General features: G+C 41.3%; 1 protein-coding gene across 1 annotated transcript; it reads right to left on the reverse strand.

Annotated features, from left to right (window-relative positions):
- Positions 1–3,709: 3,709 nt before the first annotated feature.
- Positions 3,710–7,940, reverse strand: LOC109908637 (iroquois-class homeodomain protein irx-1). Its single transcript, XM_020507299.2, has 5 exons — positions 7,501–7,940; positions 6,254–6,496; positions 5,220–5,985; positions 4,517–4,577; positions 3,710–4,087 (listed from the first exon to the last, which is right to left on the reverse strand). The coding sequence occupies exons 1-5, from the start codon at positions 7,732–7,734 to the stop codon at positions 4,036–4,038; spliced, it is 1,356 nt and encodes a 451-aa protein (XP_020362888.1). The 5' UTR covers positions 7,735–7,940; the 3' UTR covers positions 3,710–4,035.
- Positions 7,941–20,479: the final 12,539 nt, after the last annotated feature.

Below are 20,479 nucleotides of genomic sequence, written 5' to 3' on the forward strand. Positions count from 1 at the left end.
ACAACTGATTTATTAATACTTACCAGTTAACACTGATTTATTCATACTTACCAGTTAACACTGATTTATTAGGCTCTTCTGTTGCTTCTCATTATCATTCTGGTCAATAATTAAATATAAGCCAGGATTCAAACCAATTGTGAATTGTCGACAATGATGCTTTCAAAGGCAATATTTCTGCGTCCGCAGAGACTGCATTCACGGTAAATGCTGCATATGTGGGCTCAATTGGAAATGACCTAAAGCCACATTGTTGAAAACCTGTGATCGGATTGAATCCCAGCCAGACACTTTTCAGTGTCTACACAAAAACATAAACATCATACAAATAAATATTAGAATGGCTATTCAGGTATTATCAAAATAACAGGAAGACTCCCCTTGATTACAATTTCAGAATAAGATGCTGTTGTTTATTGACCTACCTGGTTAAATAATGGTAAACAATATGCTTGTTGGGAGTGAATAGAAATACTACACATTGCAATAGTATTAAATATCAATCTAAAAACCATTAGCTGAGCATTTCCACCACACTCTGATGTGTCTGGCTATGGTAAGGTTGAAAGATCCATGACATTCATCCATCCATCCCTCTATCCCTCTATTCCTCCTTCCCTACATACTCAATCCTTCACCCTCCATCCTTTCATTTCCCACTGTGTTTGAGGTGTCATTTCACCAAATCCAGACTTCCCTACACACACACAGACCTCGGTCTTTGACTGACAGCACACCTGCCAAGGTGCAGTAGCTGATAGCGCATAACAAACAGTCAATTTAACCCAGTATAATATATATCATTACACATTCCATATTTACATTAACTTAAAGGGGTTTGTTTTTCCAAGGAAGTGGAACGATCGTTTCCCTCCCTGTTTGACGTTAATAGTTTAGTCATACAGTATATGACATCCTTTCATCATTCACCATTTAATATCTTCTATTTCTTTTCTTTACCGTTTATCTACTTTAACCAGGCAGGTCAGATGAGAAGAAATATGATTACCAAGACGCCTGGTGGCCTGATGGTCTTCATTAACAGAATATATAATATCATTACTAAACATTTGTTTCATTGTGAACTAACTACGTTATAATAGTTTATAAGCAGTTTATGATCAGGTTCAATTAGAGCAGAGTTTAAATTCAGTGTCACCACAGCCATTCTACAGACTCAGTGCCTTGCTGACATTCCACTAAAACCACATAAGTCAACTCCAGCTGCCCATCCCTGAATATTGCCCTCTGATAAACGACCTGTGTGTGTGTGTGTGTGTGTGTGTGTGTGTGTGTGTGTGTGTGTGTGTGTGTGTGTGTGTGTGTGTGTGTGTGTGTGTGTGTGTGTGTGTGTGTGTGTGTGAAATATAATAGAGCAGAATATTGTTCATACATTATGGTTGTGGAAACAAGAGACCAGTTGCATACTACTATAGTACATGTAGTTCTAGATACTGTAGTACACATAGTTCTAGATACTATAGTACATTAGTTCTAGATAATATAGTACATTTAGTTGTAGATTCAGTACATGTAGTTTATTTGATTTATTTATTTTACTCGTCAGCTTTCGACCCCTGGTATCATATAAACACACATAAGTATTGGAGGAATGCGTAGAATTGCAGGACATGAGCTTTAAAACAGCAAAAAGATATTCTGCCCATATCAAAATGTGTAGAATTGTGGGAAATTAGCTTTAAAAATGCAAAATGTTCTCTCCGCCAACAAGAGGGGTGTGGACAGTTTGGGGTCGCATGGGTTGCAAGGTGGGGGTTTGTTACTATGCCAATAAATGACATTATCCATCCGGGCCTTTGCCACCTAGGAAATGTGTGTAACCGGACCTTCTCAAATAGTACCTGAGTTCCCCTGCTATAGTACATGTGTTTGTAGGTGCAGTACTTGTAGTTCTAGATACATATTAGACACTTTTTTAAATAAATTGATTATTCCATTTTTGTCCCAATATAAACCCTTTACTCACGACATATTTAAGCGGTAAAGTACAATTCAGAGACCATGCTATTTTGTGAATAGTCACAGTTGAAGGCCGTTGTTCTCCCCGATGCTCAGTCAATAAGCATCAGCTCAAGAGTGATAATCAGTGCAATATATGAAATTCAAAAAGTGCAATTCTCCTGGATCTCATTTGATTAGGATGATGAAATGTGTGTCAGGCTACATCAGATATGTATATCATCAATACAGTAAGACAGTAAGAATGTTGTGGCGTTTAGCCCAGTGCATAACACATGGAGATCTGTTGCTGCTCTGTCTCTCCAAATGTGTTCAGGCTGTCCCTTAATTCATCAGTGACACACCAGTGACATGGCATAAATCAACCATGACTTTCTCACATCCCAAATATGTGCTGTGTCCTTGGCATGTATTGGCCTCCCCTTAAAGGCCCGGTGCAGTCAAAATGGGATTTCCTGTGTTTTACATATATTTCCACACTATGAGAATGGAATAATACTGTGAAATTGTGAAAATGATGATAATGCCCTTTTAGTGTAAGAGCTGAAATGTCAGCTTTTTTGGTGGGACATCATCAGGCGGTAAATGAGTTAATAGACCAATAAGAGAGTTCCAAACCTCTCTGCCAATAACAGTTAGTTTTTATTTTTCCCCTCCCAGACCACTGCCAGACAGTCCTAGCAAGGTTCTTGCTTGAGAAATTGCTCTTAGCTAAGAAGCTATTTTTGTTTCTTTTTGACCATTTTAATTGAAAACAATCACAGTAAGGTACCTAATTGTTACCCATAAAGAATTTGATATTGAGATAAAATGCCCCCCCCCCCCCCCCACATCTCTCATTTTCTTCTCTCTCTCTCTCTCTCTCTCTCTCTCTCTCTCTCTCTCTCTAAGCTGTTGAGACCCTGCTGGGCTTGTGGAGGTCACGAAGGCTTCATGAGTGACCCCCATATCACTCACACACACACACACACACACACACAGCCCCCATACTGGCTGATGGCCTTTCCTCTTCTCTGATCCATATTTCAGAGGCTGCATCATCGGGGCTCTAAGAGGCTAATCCGGGATGAAACGTGGGGAGGGAGAGTGGAGAGCCAGGGAAACAGGCCTCTACAGTTAAGCAAACTGCGTTCCACATTTAGAATTTGAATGAGCGCCATGTTGGCACCCAAAGTACCAAGACAGTCACATTTAAGAAATAATGTCGTTGCAGACTCGTACAGAAAAATGTGGAAAAATCACACGATTTCATGTAAAATTTCACATAGGAAATCGTGTTTTTGGAACACTTTACATTAATTTCGAAAGTTTTTGAAACACTCACATGTGAAATATACATATGGTGAGTGTTTACCTAGCTGTCTCGTTTTTTCACATAATCCCTTACCTGAATGACAAAGACAATTAAAGAGCTTCGGTTACATTGGGTTATTGGCCAAATGCTGCACACATTTTCAATTATTTACATGTTTGTTATTTTAGCAGACGCTCTTATCCAGGAGCAATTGGAGTTAAGATGTTTCGCCAAATCAGCCCCGGCTTTCGAAGCAGCAACCTTTTAGTTACTATCCCAACGCTCTCAAACGCTACCTGCAGCCCCAATGATGTAACATTGGCTATGGTTTATCATCATCATCGTTGTAAATCATGCAAAATGGAAAACGATATATTTGATAAGACTGTAGGCGTAGGCTACTGGATGAAGAATATAAAAATAAATCAAAGTCTATGACCACGATTAAGTTTATTTCTCAAAAATATATCCTTTAAACAAATTATTTACATGTCGATAACTTTTTCATAGAAAATAAAACAGAAAACAAGCATACACAGCAAAGACAAACATTGCCAGTATAAATGGCAATACGGAACATGTGTGTGGTCAAAAACAGGCCTATAGGCTATGAATCTTGTCTCGCATCATATAGGCCTACTGTTTTAAAATCTGACGAGTTGAATCTTAAGTTTCACTCTCAAAAATAGTAGACTATTCGATAAATTGTTCTTCGTTAAATAATTATTCCAGATTATTCTCCGATGATAACTCTTCACTCTTCATATTGTGGAAATGGTCGAGAGAGCGCGTTGCGCGGTTCCGTGGTGAGATCTTTTGATGAAGAGAAAAGAAAATACAAACGTCAGAAAATTTAAATGAGTGTGACATTGAATAATTCATTTCCTATAACGATATTGCTATCAGGCCTATTTCATATCCTCCCTCAACATATGTGTATTCACTGGCAAGGCGTGAATAAATTGAGGGTAGATTATTTAAATTGCGTGAACGATGATAAGTCAATGGCGCCCGTTCCACCCCTGTTGGCCGTATTAAACGGTGTCTAGTGAGGCGTTAAAAGCCGTTAAACTAGACCGATTAGATCTCTTCAGATGATTTATGAGCTCGAGCTGTGACAAGCCATTCCGTCAGGTGAAACGGCCTTTAACGGCGGGTTAAAAGGTTCATTTAGGCCTACCGGATGATTATAATATAGATGACACTTGACATAATGTCACAATGAGGTTTGAAATATCTTACCTGTCGGTGATCAGCTGGAAGGGAGACTTCGGCGAGCCAGACCTGCGAATATTCACGTCATCTGTAAACAAATAAACAATCAGGCAAATCAGTAAAATAATCAATATCCTTAGACCTATTTTGAATTAGGTTAAGCCTGTTTTTAATGCAATAGTATTTGAGTGATGCTTTGATGAAGGCATAACTGCCGGAACACGTTAGACTGCCCAGCCGAAAATAAAACGGTGAAATGAGGTGACATCTTTTTGTCCTTTAAAAAAACTAACATTTTGGAGTGCCACGGTCACCCAATGCTCTTCAACTTGGGATTTCATTTAAAGTCATTGTCATATATGGCAGAGCACTTAGCTAATTAATCGACACCTGTTAGCCACTCCACAGTATTTGTGTGTTGTTGTGTGTTGTTGTAGGCCTGTGACCGCTTCGAAATGAATATATTGTTTATTAGGCTCTAGGCTATATTAGGCTATAGCTGATTTATATAGCCAAATGTTAGTTTTCAGAAATATCATAATACACAACATGAATTAAAACGAGTGTTAGATCAAAATAGTGTGCCATATGTGGAAATTGTTATTTGGACAACTGAAGAAGAACACTGGGCCGAATTCATGAGACTGTTATTCATTTCCAAGCAGATGAAAAATAGCCTCGATTCACAATCATAAACATATGCAGGCCTAGGCTACACTACAACACATACCATCTCGCTTTGGACTGAAGCTCTCCGACGACTCATCTCCACTCTCGTCCTCGGATGCCCCTGAAGCCTGCGTCGCCCTTGCGTCCTGACGCTTCAGTGCGCCATGGAGAGGCATGTGGTGTCCAGCTGGGTTTGCCGTGCTGAGAAGCGACCTGACGCCCAGAAGAGAGTTGGCACTGAGGAACGCTGCGTTGGCCCAGTTGTGGAGCTGCTTCCCTATCTGGCAAGTGTATATTCCATGACCCGGGAGTAGGGCCGGGTGGTGGGAGGGAGACGTGGCCGCGTGAGGAGCTGAGGCAGCCGGGGAAGGTTTATGGGAACTGTCGGGGCTTGTGGCTGTCTCCGCCAGAGACCAGATTTTGGGTTTGTTCTGTGGGGGCCTCTGGCACCCCGGTCCATTGGGGGAAAGATCCACTGCGTTTTTACAAGCACCAACCGGCGCCTTGATGAGAGAAATAGGACCCTCCATGCCTCTGAGGGCTTCAACAGACAGCTTCCTCTGGCTCTCCAAGCTACTCGAATCCGATGCCAGCTTCCCCTCTCCCTCCCTTTCCCTCTGATCTCCACGGTTCTCCTCGACTTTATCAATGTCGATACTCTCTAAATCGATCTCCTCGTCCTCTTCATCCTCGCTCTCCTGTTTCTCAGGCTCGTCCTCATTGTCACTACTGAAGATCCGTCCATCCCGGTCCTCCGCGCTGCGGCCCCACGTCACCTTGTTCTCCTTCTTCAGACGCCTGCGCGCGTTGGCGAACCACGTGGACACCTGGGCGGACGAAGGAATTAATTTATATACTTTGTTGATCCTTTATTAAAAATATTCAGAATTAGGTTAGTCATTAATCAAGTTAGTATATATTAAACAGGCAGACATGAGAACAGAACAGGCAAAACACACTGACAGGCAGACATATTTAAAGTAGGCATACAGGGCCCGGAGTTTTCCAGTTCAAATCATGTAGGCCTAGTAGAAATACTCCTGACCTAAACCTATTTTATCCCCCATAGCAGTAGAAACCTTTATCCCTATATACCTGTGTAAGTGTCATCTTGGTGATGATGGCCAGCATGATCTTCTCTCCCTTGGTGGGATACGGGTTCTTCTGGTGCTCCTGCAGCCAGGCCTTCAGAGTGCTGGTGGTCTCCCTGGTGGCGGCCTTGGCTCGGTTCGGGTCGCCGTAGCCATACTGGCCATACGGGTAGAACCCCGCGCCGGTGTGGACAGCCAGACCTCCCGGGTGAATTCCGGGGCTGTCCTTCAGATCATACTGGGAGTTCTGGGGGACAGAAATAGTCGGAGAAATATAGGTAATGTTTGTCTCTCCAAAAATGTAATAGTTCTAGGCCTATTTGTTTTTATCCAATTTGTAGGCCTTTATTGATTTTCCAACGCAAAATAAGTTTACAGTATCCTGGGTATTATGACTGTAGGGTAATGTTGAAAAACTACCCCATATCAGTTCGCTCAGTATGAGTTTGTTTTGAAAGGGGAAACTGAATCTCACAAGTCCTGATAAACAATGATGTCACACTTCCAGTGTGATCTCACACTGTGTAGGCTATCTCCTAAAATAATTAACGACCAGTTAACGAAAATTAGGCTATTGTTATTTTGTCTAGGTTATGGAGATTTTGTTTCTGACTTTTTCATACAAGCACCGATATCTCCAATTTCTTATAGCCTACAATAGGTCTTATTTGGTCAATTACACAAACTTTAAATATTAGCCTAAATAATTATACATAATTGACAATATGGGTATATAAATGAAACTTAATATTTTATCAAATTGCTAATTAATTATGAGATGTATTTTATATGGGATATAATGTATAATTCAGCCATCACTTAGGCTAATCTCTCTCATGTCTAATTGTTTGTTTAATCTAATCTTAATATTTCTGAGGAAATTTTAAATGACTTTTATCTTATTATCGAAATAAGCTACCCAATGAAAATATGTAAACGATTTGTTTTAATGACTCACATTTAGACTTTTGGTATTGTACCATGAATAATAAATCAGAAAATCCCCCAAACTCTTTTTGTCCCTATTTCAAGGACCAGACATTTCAGTTCCGAAAAACATGATTGAAAAGAGCTCAAAATATAAAACATTTCCCCTATTACAATCCCATTATATTAGAATATTAAACTTTCCAATCCTTAAAGGCAATCCACTTGCATGTATTTAACTGGCCTGCACATTCAATCAACAATTGAGAAACAACCACTCGAACAAAGTTCCAATTCTACGTTCCAAGAAACCGTCTCTCCTACCATTTGCGATATGAGGGCGAGGTCTGCACCGCTGTAGGGGAGAAACGCGCTGTAGTTCTGAGCCGCCCACGGGTTACCATACATCCCCAGCATCGAGCTAACAGCAGCGGCAGTAGCTGCCTGATTCACGCCGCTCTCGGCGCCTCCATCCCGGCCAGAGCCGGCCCGGTCGCCCCCATAAACCTCCTGGGAGCCACTTAGAAACTGGGGGTACCCCAGCTGCGAGAAAGACATGTCCGTAGAGAAAGGCGCAGTAAATTCCGTGTCACAAGGGAGGAAAGGAAAATAGGAGGAATTCCCAGTTTCCCAGAAAGATAAGGATGTCTAAATTACAAATCACGGGTAGTCAGTCAGACAGACAGTCCCACTCCCCGTCAGCGCAGCAAGCTCCAATGGTAGTTATGAGTTTGGCACTTGAGCGCCCAGTAAAGCCTCTCTCTCTCCCCGCAGGACTCTCTCTAGTAGAGCTGACGGGATGATTGGCAGGCTGCTTAACAACCAAGCCCCTCCTATGCCCCGGGCAAGCGATCAGTGCATTGGTTCCTTCTCTGGGTCCTGTGTGTGTGTGTGGGGGTGTGTGTGTGTGTGTGTGTGTGTGTGTGTGTGTGTGTGTGTGTGTGTGTGTGTGTGTGTGTGTGTGTGTGTGTGTGTGTGTGTGTGTGTGTGTGTAAGAGATAAAGGGAGATCTCTTTTCTCATAATCACCGTTCTGTCATTTTTTGAATGGGTGTTCAAATAAACAATGAAAACAAACAACATAAACAGCAAAAAGGATACAACAGTAATAACAATAGTATTAATATTGTATGAAGGCCTGATTATTAAACAATTGGCTTAATAACAATAATGATACATTTATCCAAGAATGTGTATTATATAATAAATAGGCCTACGATAAATTAATCATGTAGACCTATAACAAAAGCATTTTTGATTTCATTTGAGCCTAGACCATTTTTTAAAATCTATTTCCAAACTCTTCCTAACTACTCGTATGGTGCATTATACTTTCTCGCTACATTATAATTAAGTCTAAATATATAAGTGGTCCTGGGAGACTGCGACCTAGAACCGCTCCAGAGGAGTATCGGCGACAGCATGGACACCAGATGGCCGAGGGAAGCGTCGACTCGGCCGGCAACAGATACCGCGGAATGTCGGGCGATATCGACGGAAGTCACTGAAGCATATTTTAAGATTAAAATTCAAGATAGAAGGGGCGTAAAGAGTGAGATAGAGATGGAGGGAGAGGGATAAGATTGTGTAGATATGAGACACGAGGTCTGTCCATGGAAGGAAAACAGATGTTGAGAGATTCTAGTAGGCTAAATAGGAAAATACATCTACCTAGGCAGAATGTTTACATAACTTATAACTATATATGAGTTAGATATATTTATCAACGAGTTTTCACAAGATTAGTCTAGTCCGAATTTCAAACCTAACCTTCCTAACCATGTAACATTTAATATTTCATGTTTTAGACATGGGAAATTTGTTTAATTAATTTATTTGAGAAATGTACTGAAAGTTGAGTGCAATTGCCAGCTGTATTAGCAGTCATCAACAACATTTAATTGACAGTGGCACGGTTATGAAATGCCACCAACATACATACAATGTGAAAGGGTGAAATCTTTCTCTTTCATTTTTTAAATCTTAATCCCTGTCTGCACTACACTTCAATGAAATAATCCTGATCCCTTTATTCAAAAAGAGGTACATGTAGGCTACTCTAAAACCTGCACACACACACACACACACACACACACACACACACACACACACACACACACACACACACACACACACACACACACACACACACACACACACACACACACACACACACACACACACACACACACACACACACACACACACACACACAGCTAATGAGGTTTAGCACCCTGTTTTGTGCCCCTGTACCCTCATACACCCCTCCTGTAGCCCCCTGGATGTGGACTCCATCAGATGTTAGATTAGTAATTAGTGATCCTCCTAAACACAGATTCATCATTTCACGGTGGACTAGCTGATGAGGATGGCTGGGTATGGAGGGCTGGCTAGCTTTCCTCTCTCTCTTCCCTCCCCTCTCTCCCCTCTCCCTCATTCTCCCCCTCTTTTTTCATATTTCGCTCTTTCCTCCACTATCCTCTCTCCTCTCCATCTCTTTCTCCCTCCCTCTCTCTCTCCTCCCCTCTCCTCTCAGCCCTGTGCTGTGAAGCACTGAGAAGACCCTAATGATTTAATTACAGTGTTTAAAGCTCACTCTGAGCTGGCAAACCCCTAGCTGCCACACACACACACACACACACACACACACACACACACACACACACACACACACACACACACACACACACACACACACACACACACACACACACACACACACACACAAAGTTTATATTCCAGCTCTGGCACCCAGGGCTCGGCTCATGAATCTCAAAGCTGTTTTCTAAATACACATTATGACGAGCAGTGCTGGGGGTAGCAGTGTGTGTGTGTGTGTGTGTGTGATGGATGCTTAAACTCCATGGCATTTTAAATGGCATTCATGGAAAGTGGTTATATCCTCATTGCTAAGGTAAGTGGAGCCAGGGGAATCCATTCCAGCTCCATAAAAGAGCAACGTTAAAGACTCTCACCCACCATCTCTCTTTCACTTTCTCTCTCACTCCCTCTCTCCTTCCCCCTCCTCTCTCTCTCTATCTCCCTCTCTTTCACTCTCTCTCTCTCTCTCTCTCTCTCTCTCTCTTTCACCTTCTCTCTCTCTTTCCCCTCATTTGTCTATCTATTTATCTTTCCCTCTCTTTCTTTCTTTCATTCTTTCTTTCTTTCTCTCTCTCGCGTGTGAGTTCATCACTTCAAATTAATGCCTCTCTCATGACAGACGAAGGAAACGAAACACATCCACCATCTAATAGGATAATATAGCCCTCCATCTCTCTCTCTCTCTCTCTCTCTCTCTCTCTCTCGCGCTCTCTCTCTCTCTCTCTCTCTCTCTCTGTCTCTCTCTATCTCTCTCTCTCTCTGCCCTCCCTCCCCCCTCCCTCTCTCTCTCTCTCTCTCTCTCTCTCTCTCTCTCTCTCTCTCTCTCTCTCTCTCTCTCTCTCTCTCTCTCTCTCTCTCTCTCCACCACCCTCTCTCTCTCTCTCTCTCTCTCTCTCTCTCTCTCTCTCTCTCTCTCTCTCTCTCTCTCTCTCTCTCTCTCTCTCTCTCGCTCTCTCTCCCTTTGTAGACTTGATTTTCCATAGTGTCTCTGTGGAGAGTGAGTTAATGAATTCCTCTGAGCTGGAGAAAGGAGGGAGAACGGTTTGGCGGTTTGGAAAAAGAGAGAGGGAGAGGAGGACAGAGAGGAGGAGGGGGAGAGGAGAAAGGCTTTGAGCTATGCCATTCAACTTCACAGCCTCCCTTGGCCTGCTTGTGTATTCAGAGTGTGTGTGTGTGTGTGTACGCAGAGCGCCCATCCCGGCCTTTTAACGTGAACCTGCTAAGACTACCAAATATTTCTTCTGGCCCCGACCCTCCCTCCAATCCTCCCTCTCTCTGTCTCTTTCTCTTTCCCTCGCTCTCCCTCTCTGTATGTAGGCTGTGGCTCTAGGATCCTCAGGAGGCTGAATCCCACTCCCTCCCATTACCCTCTGAGTCCTGCGCTCAGACAAAGGAATAACTTATAGTGAGGAAGACACACACACAGTTTTAAAAATGTACCTCTTACTTAGCTTGAACTCTGAAGTAATTTCCAGAGGCACTAAATCTGCCAGTTCAAAGATCAAAGGTTATTCTCTATTTTACAGTCAACTAATTATCTGGTATTTATACCTTGGCGAGTCACAGTAGCACAAGGGCAGCAAGGGAATACCAGGTTTAAGTGTCTGTATCTGTTTCTCAGTCTGTCAGATAACTTGAGATAAGAAGTGACAGATTTCAGGTGTGATTGAATCATAACACATATAGATTTATTAGATAAGAGCTCCTCTCTGAGTCACAAAACACTCCTCCACTTCCAACTATTGTTCCCAAGTACTGCTACCATTTCAATGAAATCCAAAGGCATACCATATCATTAGTAGAAGTTGCATCTCTTAAGGGTTTGTATCCTGAAGAGTTGCAAGGGACCCACTCTGATATACTTTATTTGATACATATTGAAGTCAACAAGATCTCATAGTTTCCCTTCGAAATTCGACGTGTTATGGATGAACGTCTATTTTTGATGCATTAATTCTGCGTGGTTACAGGGTTAATTCTGCGTGGTTACAGGGTTAATTCTGCGTGGTTACAGGGTTAATTCTGCGTGGTTACAGGGTTAATTCTGCGTGGTTACATGGTTAATTCTGCATGGTTACAGGGTTAATTCCGTGTGGTTACAGGGTTAATTCTGCGTGGTTACAGGGTTAATTCTGCATGGTTACAGGGTTATTCCGTGTGGTTACAGGGTTAATTCTGCGTGGTTACAGGGTTATAATTCTGCATGGTTACAGGGTTAATTCTGCGTGGTTACAGGGTTAATTCTGCGTGGTTACAGGGTTAATTCTGCGTGGTTACAGGGTTAATTCTGCGTGGTTACAGGGTTATAATTCTGCATGGTTACAGGGTTAATTCTGCGTGGTTACAGGGTTAATTCTGCGTGGTTACAGGGTTAATTCCGTGTGGTTACAGGGTTAATTCTGCGTGGTTACATGGTTAATTCTGCATGGTTACAGGGTTAATTTTGCGTGGTTACAGGGTTAATTCTGTGTGGTTACAGGGTTAATTCTGCATGGTTACAGGGTTAATTCTGCATGGTTACAGGGTTAATTCTGCGTGGTTACAGGGTTAATTCTGCGTGGTTACAGGGTTAATTCTGCGTGGTTACAGGGTTAATTCTGTGTGGTTACAGGGTTAATTCTGCATGGTTACAGGGTTAAAACAAAAACAACTGAAAGGTTTAGATGTAGGTATTAATTCCCGAGGGGTTTAAGATTAGGGCTATGATTTGGGGAAGGCTTAAAACAAAATCTTTAAAAAAAGACAAGCTATTACCATCAAGTATCATCAAATATTCTCACGGCTTGCTAGAGCATTGTGAACTGTGGTAGTACAGTGGTCTAAGTAGCGTACAAGTTCGCTCCCAGTGCTGGGCAATTGTTTCTCTTTTTTTTGTGAGCACCAAGGAAGGCAGATATCGGTGATCTGGAGACCTTTTCAAACGTCCTAAATCGGCGTCTATTTCCAGTAATCAGTCTGCTTGAACTGTAAGTGAGTTGCTCATACAATTCCAGTAAGGTAATTGAATTGAATTAAATTCAAAATAATTTATTTATCCCTCAAGGCTCATTTGTGCAGGCAGCAGTGCAAATACAGAAAACAACATTTAACAATTTGCATTAGCTACTGTATAAATAATTTAAAAATCAATAAGGTAATAGTTGTGGTACTAGTTGTGGTACTAGTCCTGCTAATAGTCCTGGTAATAGTTGTGGTACTAGTCCTGGTAATAGTTGTGGTACTAGTCCTGCTAATAGTCCTGGTAATAGTTGTGGTACTAGTCCTGGTAATAGTCCTGGTAATAGTCCTGGTAATAGTTGTAGTTATAGTCATTGTTATAGTCCTGGTAATAGTTGTGGTACTAGTCCTGGTAATAGTTGTGGTAATAGTCATGGTAATAGTTGTGGTAATAGTCATGGTAATAGTTGTGGTAATAGCCCTGGTAATAGTCATTGTAATAGTCATGGTAATAGTCCTGGTAATAGTCATTGTAATAGTCCTGGTAATAGTCATAGTGATAGTTGTGGTTATAGTTGTGGTACTAGTCCTGGTAATAGTCCTGGTAATAGTCCTGGTAATTGTCATGGTAATAGTCATTGTAATAGTCATGGAATAGTTGTGGTAATAGTTGTGGTACTAGTCCTGGTAATAGTCATGGTAATAGTCATGGTAATAGTCATGGTAATAGTTGTGGTAATAGTTGCGGTAATAGTTGTGATACTAGTGCTGGTAGTAGTCCTGGTAATAGTTGTGGTAATAGTCCTGGTAATAGTCCTGGTAATAGCCCTGGTAATAGTTGTGGTAATAGTTGTGGTACTAGTCCTGGTAATAGTCATTAGTCAATGTAATAGTCATTAGTCATGGAAATAGTCCTGGTAATAGTCATCAGTCATGGGAATAGTCCTGGTAATAGTCCTGGTAATAGCCCTGGTAATAGTTGTGGTAATAGTTGTGGTACTAGTCCTGGTAATAGTCATTAGTCAATGTAATAGTCATTAGTCATGGAAATAGTCCTGGTAATAGTCATCAGTCATGGGAATAGTCCTGGTAGTAGTCATTAGTCCTGGTAATAGTCCTGGTAATAGTCATTGTAATAGTCATGGTAGTAGTCATTAGTCCTGGTAATAGTCCTGGTAATAGTCATTGTAATAGTCATGGTAATACGCATTAGTCCTGGTAACAGTCCTGGTAATAGTCATTGTAATAGTCATGGTAATAGTCGTGGGTAACAGTCATTAGTTATGGTAATAGTCATGGTAATAGTCATTAGTCCTGGTAATAGTCATTGTAATAGTCATGGTAATAGTCCTGGAAATAGTTGTGGTAATAGTTGTGGTAATAGTTGTGGTATTAGTCATGGTAATAGTCCTGGTAATAGTCCTGGTAATAGTTGTGGTAATAGTTGTGGTATTAGTCCTGGTAATAGTCCTGGTAATAGTCCTGGTAATAGTCCCGGTAATAGTCCTGGTAATAGTCCTGGTAATAGTCCCGGTAATAGTCCTGGTAATAATCCTGGTAATAGTCCTGGTAATAGTCCTGGTAATAGTCCCGGTAATAGTCCCGGTAATAGTCCTGGTAATAGTCCCGGTAATAGTCCCGGTAATAGTCCTGGTAATAGTCCTGGTAATAGTCCTGGTAATAGTCCTGGTAATAGGCCTGGTAATAGTCCTGGTAATAGTCCTGGTAATAGTCCTGGTAATAGGCCTGGTAATAGGCCTGGTAATAGGCCTGGTAATAGTCCTGGTAATAGTCCTGGTAATAGGCCTGGTAATAGTCCTGGTAATAGAGCTACATCACATTTTCAAAACATGGGATGTATTCACTTTTGCTTTACTACTGTTAATACAATATTTCATTATCAACAATCCCTAGAGGCAAAGCAATAATAACAAAAGCTTATCTTCTGCCATTAACAGGGCTGAATGAATACTGATCTGCTGTGTTTTAACAGTTGGTTGGTGAGACCCCAGAGGGGAAACACCTCACAAAGACCCCTATCACTGCCAATTAGCGGGTGTGTGTCAGCGTTTGTTTGCTAATAGGCTCTTTAGAAAGCCAACAGCCCATCCTAGGACTCATTTACAGTATAGAGTTGATAACAAACCCTGCTGACCTCTAAGGAAAAGGTCCGTTTGTTACCCTGAAAACAAAAATGGCCGAATTCTTCATTGATGTTATTCACCACAACCAAGTCAAAGTTTGACATCCCTTTTAATGGCTAACTGCCACCGCTAACGGCTGTCGGAACTGGGAAGGCTGTTTAAATACAGTCCATCATTCTGAACAGAGAAGCGTGGTGAATCCGACGATGTGCTACGTGACGGCTGACAGAACAGAAGAGAACAGAGAGAAGGTGAGGCCGAACCTCCTGATAGTTAGGAGAAAGGCTCGGAGGGGCGTCTTTCTCATGGCTGAGGAGCTGATTGTTTTCTAAAGGGATTATTAACTCTTTTGTTACAGTAGGGGTCACTTTAGTGCTGCTGCTGCTTAGGAGACATTAGCATTGCTTTAATGGACACACAGACACAGAGAGAGACACACACATACACAGAAAGACACACACGCGCGCAGGCATGCACAAAGACACACACACACAAATACAGGCACACGCACACACACACTCACTCGAGCGCATGCACATACACGCACGCACTTACACACACACACAAATACAGGCGCACACACACACACTCGAGCGCAAACACATACGCGCATACACATACACGGACGCACACACGCACGCACGCACACACACACACACGGAAACACACACACACACACACACACACGGAAACACACACACACACATGGAAACACACACGCACACACACGCACACACACACACACACGGAAACACGCACACAACGCCTTAAAGCGAAGCACTGATTGCTGTGTTCAGGGTTTTAGACCTCTCTCCTTTGTTGTTCCCAGTAGGAGGGGAATGATGCCGATATAATGCTGTAAAAGACAATACTTTAAAGGAGGAGTGGGAGGGCTGAGTGTGTGTGTGTGTGTGTGTGTGTGCGTGTGTGTGTGTGTGTGTTATGTGAATGAGTGTGTGTGTGTGTGTGTGTGTGTGTGTGTGTGTGTGTGTGTGTGTGTGTGTGTGTGTGTGTGTGCGTGTGTGTGTGTGTGTTTGTGAATGAGTTTGTGTGTGTGTGTGTGTGTGTTTGACGTTGAAAAAGTGCCCTTAAGCAGAGGCTTTAAGCCTTAATGCAATAATGCTGACTTAAACCAGCACCTCAAAGAGACTTCGCAGTCTAAGCATTACCATGTCCTCTACCCTGAAAGCCCCTCTCTATTACCAGCCTGGTCTCATAGACTAGACGTAACATAGTAAATGTAAATGCAGGACACTCAAATTAGTATGATATATTATGTTTGGTATGGTTAAATAAGACAGATGTTGAATTATGACAAAAACAAAAGTAAGGTGGTTGGTCGGGGTGGATGGATTGGCTTATAATGTGAATGTCTATCAATACAAAGGTTGTGAGTTCGAATGTCATCAAGGACAAATTTAGCATTTCACCAACTTTTCAACTATTTACTACATTTTAGCTACTTTGCAACTACTTAGCATGTTAGCTAACCTTTCCCCTAACCCAAACCTTAACCCTTTTAGCTAACCTTTCCCCTAATCCTAACCTTAACCCTTTTAGCTAACGTTTCCCCTAATCCTAACCTTAACCCTTTTAGCTAACCTTTCCCCTAACCCAAACCTTAACCCTTTTAGCTAACCTTTCTCCTAACCCAAACCTTAACCCTTTTAGCTAACCTTTCCCCTAACCCTAACCCAAACCTTAACCCTTTTAGCTAACCTTTCCCCTAACCCTAACCTTAACCCTTTTAGCTAACCTTTCCCCTAACCCTAACCTTAACCCTTTTAGCTAACCTTTCCCCTAACCCTAACCTTAACCCTTTTAGCTAACCTTTCCCCTAACCCTAACCCTAACCTTAACCCTTTTAGCTAACCTTTCCCCTAACCCAAACCTTAACCCTTTTAGCTAACCTTTCCCCTAACCCAAACCTTAACGCTTTTAGCTAACCTTTCCCCTAACCCAAACCTTAACCCTTTTAGCTAACCTTTCCCCTAACCCTAACCTTAACCCTTTTAGCTAACCTTTCCCCTAACCCAAACCTTAACCCTTTTAGCTAACCTTTCTCCTAACCCAAACCTTAACCCTTTTAGCTAACCTTTCCCCTAACCCTAACCTTAACCCTTTTAGCTAACCTTTCCCCTAACCCAAACCTTAACCCTTTTAGCTAACCTTTCTCCAAACCTTAACCCTTTTAACTAACCTTTCCCCTAACCCAAACCTTAACCCTTTTAGCTAACCTTTGCCCTAACCCAAACCTTAACCCTTTTAGCTAACCTTTCCCCAAACCTTAACCCTTTTAGCTAACCTTTCCCCTAACCCTAACCTTAACCCTTTTAGCTAACCTTTCCCCTAACCCAAACCTTAACCCTTTTAGCTAACCCTTCCCATAACCCAAAGATTAACCTTTTAACCTGACTCCTAAACTTAACCCTAACCCCTAACTCCTAGCCTAACTAACGTTAGCCAGCTAGTTAACTTTAGCCACCTAGCCAGAATTCTTAAAATATCAAACGTTTTGCTAATTATATAGTGTGTTTTGCCAATTCTTATCATATTGTACTTTTTGCAAATTTGTTACATATAATATGAATTGCTATTCGCAACATGTTATAAGAAATTGGTGATGGGCATGCACAAATGAATACATACCATACATATCCATCACGTTACGTAACATATCATACCAAATGAAGTGTCCCAGATTTACATTCTGAATAATAAAAATTCTTATCAGAAACATAACTTCCCTATACATTTTTATTTCCAAAGTTTGTTTAAACTTCCTAACTTGGAAATGCTTTGAATTTTTTACAAAAGTCAATACAAATCCCACCATAAACCTGAGCTATTGTCACTATACAGTATTCATCAGCTATTGAGCTAATATTCACAATGTGGGTTGAATGAAGTGGCAGAGTCACCTGAGACCCAGGGGTAATGTCCAGTGTGCCTCCCCCAGCTTTGAACCTCTGTTCTGGTGGATAAACAGAGAGAGTATCTTTTACAGGTTTGACCTCCAGCCACCTACACCCAGTAGTATTAAGGACAAGGTCAGATCTATAGTGTCCCTGTATACCAGTGTCTGAAACCAGACAAAATCAGCTTTTAACTACTGATGGAGAGGGGTGAGGGAGAGAGAGAGAGAGGGGTGTGGGGGAAGGTTTGGGGGGCAGAGAAGGAGATTGAAAAAATATACAGTTGAAGTCATAAGTTTACATACACCTTAGCCAAATACATTTAAACAGGTTTTCACAAATCCTGATATTTAATCCTTGTAAAAATTCCCTGTCTTAGGTCAATTAAGATCACCACTTTATTTTAAGAATGTGAAATGTCAGAATAATAGTAGAGAGAATGATATATTTCAACTTTCATTTCATTTCTGTCCCCATGTGCAGTTGCAAACCGCAGTCTTGTTTTTTATGGCGGTTTTGGAGCAGTGGCTTCTTCCTTGCTGAGAGGCCTTTCAGGTTATGTCGATATAGGACTTGTTTTACTGTGGATATAGATCCTTTTGTACCTGTTTCATCCAGCATCTTCACAAGGTCCTTTGCTGTTGTACTGGGATTGATTTGCACTTTTCGCACCAAAGTACGTTCATCTCTAGGAGACAGAACGCTTCTCCTTCCTGAGCAGTATGACGGCTGAATGGTCCCATGGTGTTTATACTTGCATACTATTGTTTTTACAGATGAACGTGGTACCTTCAGGCGTTTGGAAATTGCTCCCAAGGATGAACCAGACTTGTGGAGGTATACAACTGTTTTTCTGATGTCTTTGCTGATTTCTTTTGATTTTCCCATGATGTCCAGCAAAGAGATACTGAGTTTGAAGGTAGGCCTTGAAATACATCCACAGGTACACCTCCAATTGACTCAAATGATGTCAATTAGTCTATCAGAAGCATCTAAAGCCATGACATAATTTTCTGGTATTTTCCAAGCTGTTTAAAGGTGCAGTCAACTTAGTGTAAGTAAACTTCTGACCCACTGGAATTGTGATCCTTTGAATTATAAGTTAAATAATCTGTCTGTAAACAATTGTTGGAAAAATGTCTTGTGTCATGCACAAAGTAGACGTCCTAACCAACTTGCCAAAACTATAGTTTGTTAACAAGAAATGTGTGGATAGGTTGAAAAATGAGTTTTAATGACTCCAACCTACGTGTCTGTAAACTTCCCACTTCAACTGTATCTACTGTATATCACTTTATTCACTATTTGTACATTTATCATGTGATTCAGAAAACACCAGAAAACAGAATCAAAGTCTCTGAATAGGCCAACGGAAGGAGAGAAACTATATGCCTACTATCTGAGGCAGGATATATTAGAAACCATACTTCTATTATTCTGCTGGCTTAGGAGCCAGAGCTGGCCCATATGGTTGTGCTTCCTGTTTGAAAGCTCTCATAACTTCCTGTTAGAGACTAAAGGGCTCAACCCAGCCTCCTGGCTGAATGGAGAGATTGGAACAGCAGTAGACCAGGTTTGGACTGCTCTAAACCAGCTACCGTCCTGCTGGTTTAGCTTTCTTTGATGGTATGCACATCTTACAGTGAGGCTTTAAACAGTGGCTATTCTAGACATTTTTTTTAATTTTTTTTATGAACGGTGGCTTTAATAAAATGCATACTTATCTGTCTTCTCCTCTGAATTTCCAAAGCAGGAATTTTTAGTTTGTGTGAGAGTCAACGACAAAGTTTAGATCTGGAGAGACCTCCTCTCTCACTGTTATACCTAGACCACTACATTAGTGCAAAGTCAATGACATCATCACTTTTATAATGAGTTGACAAAACTAGACAAATCATGTTTTTGTAAAATTGTAATACATAAGTTCATACAAATGAACATTCTTAGTCAGCTGGATAACTCATACTCTCAAGTCTAAACAAATTCTTCACATTCTTTAATGTCAATTAGTGTCTTGTTCAGAAAACCAACAGTGAAGGTTTGAAGGATGCATTCCACACAGCAGTAAACAGTTAAACAGTTAAACAGTGAAACCCCATAATGACTCTGTGATTTCTATAACCCTATCCTGGTGAGATACGACATAGTCTGATTATTCCAGTGTAGGTCATCATGAGTCTGTTGTCTCAGCTTGTAAAGTTTACACACCCCTCTGTTTATTACCACAAATAGAAGACAGTCTGTTGTCTCCGCTTGTAAAGTTTATACACCCCTCTGTTTATTATCCACAAATAGAAGACAGTCTGTTGTCTCAGCTTGTAAAGTTTACACACCCCTCTGTTCATTATGCACAAATAGAAGACAGTCTGTTGTCCCAGCTTGTAAAGTTTACACACCCTTCAGTTTATTATCCACAAATAGAAGACAGTCTGTTGTCCCAGCTTGTAAAGTTTACACACCCTTCAGTTTATTATCCACAAATAGAAGACAGTCTGTTGTCCCAGCTTGTAAAGTTTACACACCCTTCAGTTTATTATCCACAAATAGAAGACAGTCTGTTGTCCCAGCTTGTAAAGTTTACACACCCTTCAGTTTATTATCCACAAATAGAAGACAGCCTGTGTTAATGTACACATGCATGTTTTCACTCTCTGCTTTTTTAAACTCAAACTCATTTAAATAACACACACGCACACACACACACACA

The sequence above is a fragment of the Oncorhynchus kisutch genome, linkage group LG17, assembly GCF_002021735.2.
Source record: "Oncorhynchus kisutch isolate 150728-3 linkage group LG17, Okis_V2, whole genome shotgun sequence".
Classification (NCBI taxonomy): Eukaryota; Metazoa; Chordata; class Actinopteri; order Salmoniformes; family Salmonidae; genus Oncorhynchus; species Oncorhynchus kisutch.